Source organism: Sorex fumeus, unplaced genomic scaffold (assembly GCF_029834395.1).
Source record: "Sorex fumeus unplaced genomic scaffold, SorFum_2.1 ptg000019l, whole genome shotgun sequence".
Taxonomy (NCBI): Eukaryota; Metazoa; Chordata; class Mammalia; order Eulipotyphla; family Soricidae; genus Sorex; species Sorex fumeus.
Genome location: NW_026606076.1, coordinates 37,300,364 through 37,312,456, shown reverse-complemented (window position 1 = coordinate 37,312,456; position 12,093 = coordinate 37,300,364). Strand labels below are relative to the sequence as shown.

Here is a 12,093-nt window from a genome sequence, read left to right as displayed (position 1 = left end):
CTGTGTCCGGCTGTTATTAGATATGCATCGGTATAAAGGATATTGATGAAAATTAGCATCTAAAGAAAATGGCCCTGGCATGGTTTTTTAATGGGGTCAATTCGAAACAGTTGAAATGGACTTGCCGGGACAGTGCTGATATTCTTACCAGCTTTGCTCCTGATCCAGTGTCTCTCTGGCTCTCTTTGGAAAACATTTGAGCCAAGGGCCCCCTCCCCCATCCTTTCAAGGAACCAGCAAATGGCTTTCTATGCACAGTAAAGTTCACAAACTGTCTCCAATCCACCTTATTAAAGACCACTACCAGGGCCATTTTTCTAAGAGATATTTTTGAGGAATATATATATATGTATATATTTTTTTGGGGTCACACCCAGCAATGCTCAGGGGTTACTCCTGGCTCTGCACTCAGGAATTACTCCTGGCAGTGCTTGGGGGACCATATGGGAAGGTGGGAATTGAACCCAGGTCTGCTTGTGCAAGGCAAACACACTCCCTGGTATACTATCGCTCCGGCCTTGGGAATATTTCATCTAAATGCTTATGTAAACCTAAGAAAACCCTAAATAGAAGTGCAGAGATACTTCAGAGGGTAAGGTGCTAGCTTGCACATGGCTGACCTGATTTTCAAGCTCTGTACCTCATAGTGTTTCCTGAGTCCCCACCCCCCACCCCCCAATATGGACACTGTAGCTCAAAGGCACAGTGGGGTCTCAAGAAAATAAAGAGGGCCTGAAGTATGGAGATTTGGGCTGTTTTTCCAATTTCAATGTATTCACTGTAGCACCACAGCTGATCCCTGCCATAAAACCCCACAACCCAGGGCCACAGCCAAGCCAGAGCTGGAGTAAAGAATGAGACACTGGTGCCCCATGACAGGCCCGAGCGAGGGAGTTTTATTACCTGCTTATTAATTCTTACTCAGTTACCTTCCTCCTGGCTTCCATCACCAAGACCCATTAATTATAAGTCAACATACATGTGAAGTTCACAAGGGCTGGCTGGAGCCCAGGTGATAATAGGCAAGTATCTATCTCTTAGAGATCTGACGTCACAGGATGCCTGTCATGTGCTACCAGGGTTATTTCCTTCTTGGATGTACCTTGTAGCATCCCTAAACGCCTCGTCTAAAGGAAACCTTTCACAGAGGCCTGTTCTGACATTGCCTGTCACATGTTACTGGGGTTATTTCCATCCTGGCTGCACTTAGTGGCCCCGTACTCCTTCTTGTCCAGACATTTTTTACCAAGGGGGCCTTTGCTGAACTCAGGATTGTTACTCAGGGACCGATTCACCCAGTATGAGTTTTATGATGTTTCTTAAGACTTGAGGGGAACAAGAAGGCCTTCCCACACTCTTTGCATACGTAAGATTTCACTCCTATGTGCACTTTCATATGCTGAGTGAGGCCTGAGCGCACAGTGAAGGCCTTCCCACACGTCTGACACTGATGCGGTTTCTCCCCACTGTGAATTTTGCTGTGTTTATTCAGGTTCCGAATTTCAGAGAAGGCCTTCCCACATTCCTGACAAACGTAAGGTTTCTCTCCAGTGTGAATTTTCCTATGACTATGGAGGCTTGAGGAATGACAATATGCTTTCCCACATTCCTCACACATAAAAGCTTTCTCTCCAGTATGAAATCTCCTATGCCGATGGAGCCTGGAGTTGGTAATAAAGGCCTTCCCACAATCTTGACATACATACGGCTTCTCTCCAGTGTGGATTCTCCTGTGTACAGTAAATATTGAGAATTTACTAAAGACCTTCCCACACTCTTGACATACATATAGATTCTCGTCGGTATGAGTTTTGATATGCATAGTAAGGGCGGTGGATCGAGTGAAGGCCTTTCCACATTCCTTACATTTGTGAGGTTTCTCTGCAATATGAGTTTGCGTATGCAGATTAAGGCCTGCAAACGTGGCAAAGTCCTTTCCACATGTCTGACATTGATGGCTCTCTTCACCATGCATTTTCCTGTGCTTAATCAGGTACTGATATTGCGAGAAGGCCTCCCCGCATTCCTTACAGACATAAGGTTTCTCTCCAGTGTGAATTTTCCTGTGAATACGAAGGCTTGAAGAATAACAGTAAGCCTTCCCACATTCCTCACATACAAAAGGTTTCTCTCCTGTATGAAAACTCCTATGCTGAAGGAGACTGTGACGACTAATGAAGGCTTCCCCACAATCTTTACATACATAAGGTTTCTCTCCAGTGTGAATTCGCCTATGCACTGTAAGTCTTGAGGATCTCGTAAAGGCCTTCCCACACTCCTGACACTTAAAAGGCTTCTCTCCAGTGTGAGTTTTCATATGCACAGTGAGGTCTGAGGGTCGGGTGAAGGCCTTCCCACATGCCTCACATTTATGGGGTTTCTCTCCAATATGCATTTTCCTATGTACAGAGAGATCTGTGAACAGAGCGAAGGCCTTCCCACATACTTTACATATATGAGGTTTATGACTCTCCTGGTGTCTAATAAGGCGGGAGGGGTAGCTGAAAGTTTTCCCACAGACCTCACATATGTATGGCTTCTCTCCAGTGTGCGTTTTCCCGTGATTCAAAAGGTTTGAGTAATGTGCAAAGGCCTTTCCACATTTCTTACATACATACGATTTCTCTTCGTTGTGCGTTTTCTTGTGCATAGAACAGCTTGAATAACAGGCAAAGACCTTCCCACAGTCCTTACATGAATGAGATTTGTCTCCTGTGTGCATTTTCCTATGTGCAGAAAGGCTGGCGAAATGAAGAAAGGCCTTTCCACAGTCAGTGCACAAATAAAGTTTCTCTTCACTATGAATATTCCTGAGTAAACTGAGGCTTAAGGGCTGGGTAAAAGCCTTCCCATTCTCATTACATACATACGGTTTCTCTACCGTTTGAACTCTCCTCTGTATAATAGGGTGTGAGGAATGATGGAGGGGCTGCCCACACTCTTTCCAAGTACCTGACTTCTCTCCTCTGTGGACATTTATAGGGTCAAGCCGGTGTGACATTTGATTCAATGTTTGTCTTTGCTGTTGATATTCCTGGGATTTCTGTGTACTCTGGGTTTCTATGGGAACCTCATGGTGCCCAGAACATGGGAAGGCTCCCCCACACTCCTCACACTTGGATGGCTTCTGTTCACGGTGACTATGCTTTTGGCCCTCTCGGCATGAGGGACTCGCTAAAAACAGTGCTCTTCTCTCACAGTCTTGGGGCTGTCGCACTGTGGGGTTTTGTGTCCATGGATTGTGCGGAACATACTCAGAGGAGCTTTTCCCAGAAGAGGGCTTCTTTGGGGCTAGGCAGCTCTCTCCATTCTGATCAACCTCAGACGACGTCCCAACTGTCTCGGCATCCCAATGGTGCTGAGGGCAGGACTGCTTACTCGAGACTTTGTCACACTGTGCTGGGTCAGAGACATCCCACCAGGACTGGCTGCTTCTCTGTTGAACAGGAGAGAAGGATTGCAATTACTACTTTAGTCCTTAAGAGTCTCCATGTCTAAAGAAATCAAGCCCTGCGGGGTGGTTTCTAACATGTCCACCACACAAATGCTATTCCCGACAGGTGGATGGCTCTTCCCTGGGAATGACCTAATGTATCTCTAAGATGGGTGCACAAAATTAAAGGATGAGGGTTATTAAGCAGCGTAAAGCTTTTTCCAATTCAATGAACAAATAGATTAAATGGAAATAAGGCCCTCTGCAAAACAATGAATTTTGAGTTTTGAGCAGAATAAAATACACCTGAGTCTGGGTTCTCTTCTAGCTCACTGTGGAGCCCGTGATGCGTGTGTGAAGGCAACACTGCATCCCCACACAACTGAGATGGACCACGGGGGCCACTGAAAACATCTCACCACAAGAGGATTCCTCTCCGGGATCAATGGCTCTTTGTTCTTTTCGTTTTGTAGTCTGTATTTATTTTGAGGGTGGCCACACTAAGCAGTGCTCAGGGATCACTGTGGTAGATTTCTGGGGACCATATGGGGTGCTGGAGATGGAGTCCAGGTTTCTGCCCCTGTGCAAGACAAGTGCCTTTCCCACTGCATTGTAACTGTAGCACTGTAGTCCTCCTGTTGTTCATCGATTTGCTCGAGCAAGCCCAGTAACGTCTCCATTGCGAGACTTGTTACTGTGTTTGGCATATCGAATACGTCACGGGGAGCTTGCCAGGCTCTCTGAGAGGAGCGGAGGAATCGAACCCGGGTCGGCCAGGCCGGCTGCATGCAAGGCAAATGCCCTACCGCTGTGCTAACTAGGGCTGAAAAAACAGTTCTGTTTAACAGTGAGCATCATGCTTGCCTATGATCAAATGAAAGATCACAGTTATTTCTGTAGTCTTAAAAAAGAGGCCATAGGCTGGAGCGATAGCACAGCAGAGAGGGCATTTGCCTTGCATGTGGCCAACCCGGGTTCGATCCCTGGCATCTCTGGTCCCAGAGGAACACCAGGAGTCAATCCTGAGTACAGAGCCAGGAGTAAAGTTACCCCCTGACAACTGCTGGGTGTGACCCAAAAAGACCCCCCACCCCACCAAAAGATGCTGGAGCAATAGTACAGTGGGAAGGGCATTTACTCTGCATATTGTGGTCCTGGATTTGATCCCTGGCATGGTCCACTGAGCACTGCCAGGAGTAATTTGTGAGTGCAGGGCCAGGAATAACCCCTGAATATCACCAGGTGAGACCCCAAAAGTAATAATATAATAATAATAATAAATTATACATTCATTATATTATTATAAACAATATCATATTATTATATATAAATAATAAATATATAAACAATATATAAAATAATAAATAAATATAAATAAATACAAATAACAAATAATAAATATAATAAATAAAATAAATATAAAATGTATAATATATTATTAGAAATAATATTATGTTACTGTGTCTGGCATATCGAATACTCTCGGTAGCTTGCCGGGCTCTCTGAGAGGGGCGGAGGAATCGAACTCGGGTCGGCCATGTTGGCCACGTGTAAGGCGAACGCCCTACCCGCTGTGCTATCATTACAAATAATAAATAATAAATTTCTTTAGATTTTAAAATTAATGATTTTAGTACCAAGTGGGGTTAATGCTCTCTATTTTAAGAATTAGGCTCCAGATTTCCTCCCTCTGATTTCCAGACACCATAGATGAGGTGGCGGGGATGGATCCCGAACCCCCACCGTTCAAGTTGCATGTTCAATCCACTGACCTATTCTCCGACATAATAATATTTATATTCAACTTGTAAATCTTACCAGCTCACTTGTATTCGGTGATCCTGTTCCCAAATCAAACTGCAGCCATGCCACATCTTGGAGCTGTGGTTTGGGTTCTGGAATCAATCAAAATATGCAATGGAACAATTAGTTAAGTGGAACGTAGCTGAATGAGGCTGGGCAGCTGGAGGACACCTCTATGGACCTCTCAGTCCAAACAGGCCCACAGCAAAGGGAAGGTCCTTGTTGAATCGCCACAAGCAGCCCAGCAATCCCCAGATTAACTTAAGGGTTTTTTTTTTTTTTTTTTTTTGCTTTTTGGGTCCCACCCGGTGATGCACAGGGGTTACTCCTGGCTCTGCATTCAGGAATTACTCCTGGCGGTGCTTGGGGGACCATATGGGATGCTGGGAATTGAACCCGGGTTGGCCACGTGCAAGGCAAACGCCCTACCCGCTGTGCTATCGCTCCAGCCCCAGGGTTTTGTTTTTTGACCAGATCTGGTGATGCACTGGAGACCATATAGGATGCCACGGATCAATTTGGGTCAGCCACATGCAAAGCAAGAACCTTCCTGATCTTTCTGGCTCAATTTAGCTTTATTATGGTTCCCTCGGGCTGGAGCGATAGCATAGCGGGTAGGGCGTTTGCCTTGCACGCAGCCAACATGACCGACCCAAGTTCGATTCCTCCGCCCCTCTCGGAGAGCCTGGCAAGCTACCGAGAGGATCTCGCCCGCACGGCAGAGCCTGGCAAGCTACCCGTGATGTATTCGATATGCCAAACACAGTAACAACAAGTCTCACAAAGGAGACGTTACTGGGCCCGCTCGAGCAAATCGATGAACAACGGGAGGACCGTGACCGTGATGGTTCCCTCATTTACTATTTAAACAGTAATACAAAAAATATTTCTTAGTGGGTCAGAGAGAACAGCAGGGAGGCATCTGATTGGCATGAGACTGATGGGCTAATCCCTGAACACCACCCAAAGCAAACCCTGGGATCCACCAGGTATAACTGCTGAACATTACAAAGACAAAAAAATAATAATATTCCTAGGATCCTCAAAAACCATGCTGTTGATCCAAGGGCAAAGGGAAGCAAGACAGAGAGTGCAGGAGGGGCCCAGCAGGAGAGGATACCTCGACATTGCTGGTGGCACATCAGCTGCCAAGGCACAGACAAGGTGACTGAGGGCCAGAAATCCCATGGCCAATTCTACACGCCTGACAGATAAGAGGAGGATGCTCAGCCCTGATCCGAGCAGGCTTGGAGATCTCAGCCCCGGGACCCGCATGCCTTTGTTCCTCTGCCGGTACCTTCATGCGTGTGGAGAGTGCTCTCAGCATGGTGGTGAGACATCTTATTATCTCATTCCTACTTTGGACAAACTGGCAGGCTACCGAATGTAACCTGCCCACACGGCAGAGTCTGGCAAACTCCCCGTGGCGTACCCAATATGCCAAATACCAGTCACAATGATGGGTCTCATTCTCTTAACCCTGAAAGAGCATTGAATATGGCACTTTTTAAACAAAATCTCAGGGCTAGGATGAAGGAGACGTTACTGGGGTCTGCTCGAGGTAATCGACGAACAACAGGATGGTTGTGATCGTGATCGTGATAGATGTAATGACAAAGTAATGACAAAGCCAAGAAAGCAAAGCGCAGGGTCATTCTGTGATGGACAGTCCGGGGGTGTGAAGGGCAGTGTTGAGAGACGCCTGGATCCAGGAACTTGAGGCAGTGCCAAGGTCAGCAGTGCAATTCACGTGCCTCAGGGGACCCTCAAACTGCCCAGGAAGGGCCTGAGCCAGGGAGGGTCCTCAGACACTCACCCGCACACACGCCTCTCCTCCCCGGCCTCAGGGCTTCTTCTTCCAGCCAGGAGATCACTGCAGGCTTCACCCCGCACTGCCCTGATCCCAGAGACAGAGGCATGGATTAGTGACAAGAAAAAGGTGACAGGCCAAACCAATTTTCTCCAAATCAAACCAGGGAAATTAATAAGAAGACAAGAACAGAATTTTCATGTGCTCCAGATTGGTGGTTATGAGGTACATAAGACCCACATTTTAATTTAAGACTGAAAGTGAGTCATGATGAAGTTTCTTAAGAATCACTGGAAGTGACCTCAAGCAACTAGCAGCATCTGATAGGGTGGGAACCTAAGAAAGAAATGAACTTGTTCCCATCTTCCCCTTCTGGGATCCTGGCTGTCTTGCCCATGAACTGTCTCCCGGTGCCATTTTTTTTATATATATATATTTTAATTTCATTTTATTTTTTGCTTTTTGGGTCACACCCTGCGATGCTCAGGGGTTACTCCTGGCTTTGCACTCAGGAATTACTCCTGGCGGTGCTCAGGGGACCATATGGGGTGCTGGGAATCGAACCTGGGTTGGCTACGTGCAAGACAAATGCCCTACTCGCTGTGCTATCACTCCAGCCCTCTCCGGGTGCCATTTAAGCCCACTAATGGCCTTGATTCAGAGACTCACAAATGAATCTCAGAACCCAGCAGCTAGCTGTGGAGATGGCTCCGAACCCCAATTACTTAAATTTTTAGACTACCATCTCATACTAATTTTTTTTCTTTGCTTTTCTGTTGAATCACTATGTGATAGACCCTTACAGACATCTTATACTATTCATAACAAGCAATAAAAAATAAATTAGCATCTGTCTGTGGGGCAGGCTTGAGCGGTGATGGGAAACTTTGAAATAATGGTGGTGGGATTGGTGTTGAAATATTGAATGTAATCAATTATTGCCAATAACTTATGATAATAAAATTTAAAAATTTTTAAAAATTGGGGCTGGAGCAATAGCACAGCAGGTAGGGCGTTTGCCTTGCACACGGCCAACCCAGGTTCGATTCCCAGCATCCCATATGGTTCCCTGAGCACTGCCAGGGCTGATTCCCGAGTGCAGAGCCAGGAGTAATCCCTGTGCATCGCCAGGTGTGACCCAAAAAGCAAAAAAAAAAAAAAAATTTAAAAAATTAAGTAGAAAAAAAATTATAGAAAGTAAAGCTTGATATACGACCCCCCCAAAAAAAGAAAAGAACTTGTGGCCAGAGTGATAGTTCAGCAGGACAGACATGTGCCTGACACACACAAACGGGTTTGATCCCTGGCATCCATATGGTTCCGGAGCACTGACAGGAGAAATTCCTGAATATATACCCAGGAGTAATCTCTGAGCATCGTGGGATATAGCAAACATAATCAAAACAAGACAAAACAAGAAAAAGGAATGAAGTTGCGGGCCTGGTGTGGTAGAACAGTGGGTAAGGCACCAGCCTTGTAAACTGCTGACCAGGTTAATCCACAGCATCCCCGTGAGCCCCAGAGCACTGCAAGGAGTGATCCTTCAGCACAGAGCCAGGAGGAACGTGGACGGTGGCCCCAAATCAAAACCCAAAGGAAAACCAAATCAAACACGATGAAGTGAAGTTTAGAACAGGAAGTAAATTAACTTAGCAATGGAAGGAACTATGTAGAGGAATCCGAGCATGGAGGGCACTTTCTTTGCGTGTGGTCAACCTGCGTCGATGTTCTGCATCCAATTTGGATTCCAGAGTCCACCAAGAGTGAACTCGGAGAACAGAGCCAGAAGTAACTGAACAGAGCCGGGTGTGACCCAATAACAAAGAGAGGCAAAATAGAAAGGACCGAGGGAAATAGTGATCCACACAGGTGTCACACAACCCGGACTACAGAATCACGGCCCCTCTTGAACACACAGCCTGAGCCCAGTCCCCAGTAACCTGTGTGGATCTGTCCCGGCATGGTAAGCCCACGTAGCTCTCACCGACGGCGCGCAGGTGCTGGTAGGTCTCCAGCATCACGTCCCTGTAGAGCTTCCTCTGAGAGGCATCCAGGTATGTCCACTCTTCCGGGGTGAAGCTCACGGCCACGTCTGGGAAGGTCACCACGTCCTGAGCCAATCAGAGCCAAACAGAGGGGCGAGATTCATGGTTTGTCTCTACCCTGTTCCCTGGGCTGTGAGAATGGGACCCCCGGAGCCCCAGAGGAGCACAGGGTCTCTTTCTCAGGAGGAACCAGTCTTGATATTCTTCTCTCCACGAGCCCTCGTAGCACTGTAGTACTGTCCTCCCGTTGTTCATTGATTTGCTCGAGTGGGCCCAGTAACGTCTCCATTGTGAGACTTGTTGTTACTGTTTTTGGCATATCGAATACATCACGGGTAGGTTGCCAGGCTTTGCTCTGCAGGCAAGATACTCTCAGTAGCTTGCCAGGCTCTCTGCAAGGGGTGGAGGAATCAAACCAGCTCAGCCAGGCTGGCCATGTGCAAGGCTAACACCCGACTGCTGTGCTATCACTCCACTCCTACTCACTCCAAGGCAGCCAAATTTGGTAAAACGTGATGCTATACCAGAAGGTTCCTGGAGGCACTGGCCTTGCACACAGATACCCCAGGGCCAATATTCCAGCATCCCTGATTCAGTGAGGACTGCAGAGAATAACACCTGAGCACAGACCACCAGGACTCAAAAAGCAAAGCTGGGTTTGGCCCAAACACTGAAGACACACACAACCCCTGCAACCCGTATCCCATGATCACTAGGGATGAGAAGAGGACACTCAACTTCCAGGGAGTGACTCATAGCTATGCATGGATGGATGTGCCTAGAGAACTCTAGCTCACAGTGAATTAAATATGCCCTGTGTCACTGTTGAAGTAGATAAATGTGTTTTAACATCAAGCATCCTGGCTGGGACCGTATCCTTTGCTCCATCTCCCTGGGACAGAAGCATGGTGGAATTGTGCACAGAGCAGTGAGTGAATGGGAGACTGTGTGACTGAGCAGGCGAGAATCTCCAGACTGAGAAGGACAAAATAGGGGATAACCCTCATCCTTGGGTTCCAGAGTCACTGTAATTGCCAGGGCTCAAATTGGGCCAGCACATCCCGGGGTCCCCTGATGCCCGTCACGTGTGAATCCACAGCCCACAAGCCACAGCCAAGAGTGATCCCTGAGCATATACACTGTGGCAAAAAAATAAATACAAAAGGAAACAAAGCAGAAGATGCAGGGCTGGTGACAATGGGATAGGCTGGTGATTCCTGCTGTCCCAGATGGCCCCCCAGGCATTGCCAGGTCAACACGAGAGTGCAGACCCAGGAAGAACCCAAGAATCACTGGGTCTCACCCTCCCAACCACTCCCAAAAGAAAGTAACAAACAAACAAAAAAACCTGAAAAAGTCAGCCATGGATCACCTAACCCAGTAGGGTCCTCCAGTCTGGCAGTAAGATCCTTGAGCAATGACTGGGAGTAATCCTTGACTACCCCTAACGTGGCCCAAACCCAAATCAACAAAACAAAAGAAGGGCAGAGAGACCTCAAACAGCAGAGTCCAGCGCTCTGACCAGGAGCCATGTCCCAGGGCTCCCTGCTGAAAGGGTCACACGCGGCAATGCACAAGGGTTATTCCAGGCTCATGCACTCAGGAATTACTCCTGGCGGTGCTCGGGGGACCATATGGGATGCTGGGGATTGAACCCGGGTCGGCTGCGTGCAAGGCAAACGCCCTACCCGCTGTGCTATCGCTCCAGCCCCAAATGTGTTTTGACATAGAATATCTTTGCTGGCCCCAGAGATCCTTTGCTCCGTCTCCCAGGAACAGGCGCATGCCTGGAACTGTGCACACAGCAGCGTGTGAACAGAAGACTGTATGACGGAGCAAGCGAAAATTTCCAGAGCGGGAAGGATAAAATAGGGGATACCCCATCTCCTGGGACACAGAGTCCCTGCAGCTGCCAGGGGGCAAACAAACCGCCGCACACTCCAGGGCCCCCTGATGCCCATTAGGTGTGAATCCACAGTCCAGAGCCCAGAGTGAGCCCTGAGCATGTCCACTGTGAAAGAAAAATATGAAAGGAAACAAAGCAGAAGATAAAGTAAGAGAACAGAGGAACCAAGGACAGCGGGCATGGGCTGGCGATCCCCGCCATCCCATATAGTCCCCCAAGCACTGCCAGGTGCAAGGCCGGAGTGCAGAGCCAGGAGGAAGCCAAGAATCCTGGGTGTGACCCTCACATCCCCTCAGAAAACACAGTTAAAAAAAAATACCGAAAAGTCAGCCATGGATCCCTGAACCCCATAGGTCCCCCAGTCTGGCAGGATGATCCTTGAGCACTGACTGGGAGTAATCCTTGACTACACCTCGGAGAGCCCGGCAAGCTACCGAGAGTATCTCGCCTGCACGGCAGAGCCTGGCAAGCTACCCGTGACGTACTCGATATGCCAAACACAGTAACAACAAGTCTCATGATGGAGACGTTACTGCAAGTAACGATGAACAACGGGAGGACCGTGACCGTGAATGTGGCCCAAATCCAAATCAACAAAACAAACCAGAAGCCACGTCCCATGGCTCCCTCCTGAAACGACCCTAGACAGATGGCCTGGAAGCCCTAGCGCTCCTGTCCCTGCATCATGTCATCTTGTCACTCTCCTCCTACCTGGGGACAGTGTGTCAGACTGCGCATCACCATTGTCTCTAGTCTGTAATTCCTGAAGGTCAGCAGGAGGCTCCGTGTGAAAACCTGGAGAAGTCAGAGGTGTGAGCAGCAGAGAGGAGCACCCCTCCCCGCTGCCCCCCTGCCCGGAAGTCCCTGCTTTGGAACTGGAAATGACCAGCAGTGCCCAGCTTGGTCACCGGCTCACAGAGCCATGAGCCATACACCGTCAGATGCTCCTTCCCCTCTGAGGGTCGAGAGTGGGTGGGGATCCAGGTTGTCTGTCACTCTCAGGGACGGCAAGGCAAGCAGCTGACCTGCTGTCCTCCCTCTCGTGACCCCTGGGGATCATATTCACTGAAAATGCTATGAAATTAAACAGGAAGCT

The 12,093-nt window shown here is 48.1% G+C and overlaps 1 protein-coding gene across 1 annotated transcript in view; it reads right to left on the bottom strand.

Annotated features, from left to right (window-relative positions):
- The window catches only part of LOC130022216 (zinc finger protein 426-like), a 41,193-nt gene extending 29,417 nt beyond the window's left edge, over positions 1–11,776 (bottom strand). The window contains exons 1-5 of the mRNA XM_056112969.1: positions 11,709–11,776; positions 9,031–9,157; positions 7,053–7,133; positions 5,252–5,328; positions 3,379–3,436 (exon numbers count right to left, since the gene is read on the bottom strand). Coding sequence (XP_055968944.1) covers positions 3,379–3,436; positions 5,252–5,328; positions 7,053–7,133; positions 9,031–9,157; positions 11,709–11,741 — 376 coding nt within the window. The 5' untranslated portion in view covers positions 11,742–11,776. The remainder of the gene's footprint in view (positions 1–3,378; positions 3,437–5,251; positions 5,329–7,052; positions 7,134–9,030; positions 9,158–11,708) is intronic.
- Between the last annotated feature and the right edge of the window lie 317 nt (positions 11,777–12,093).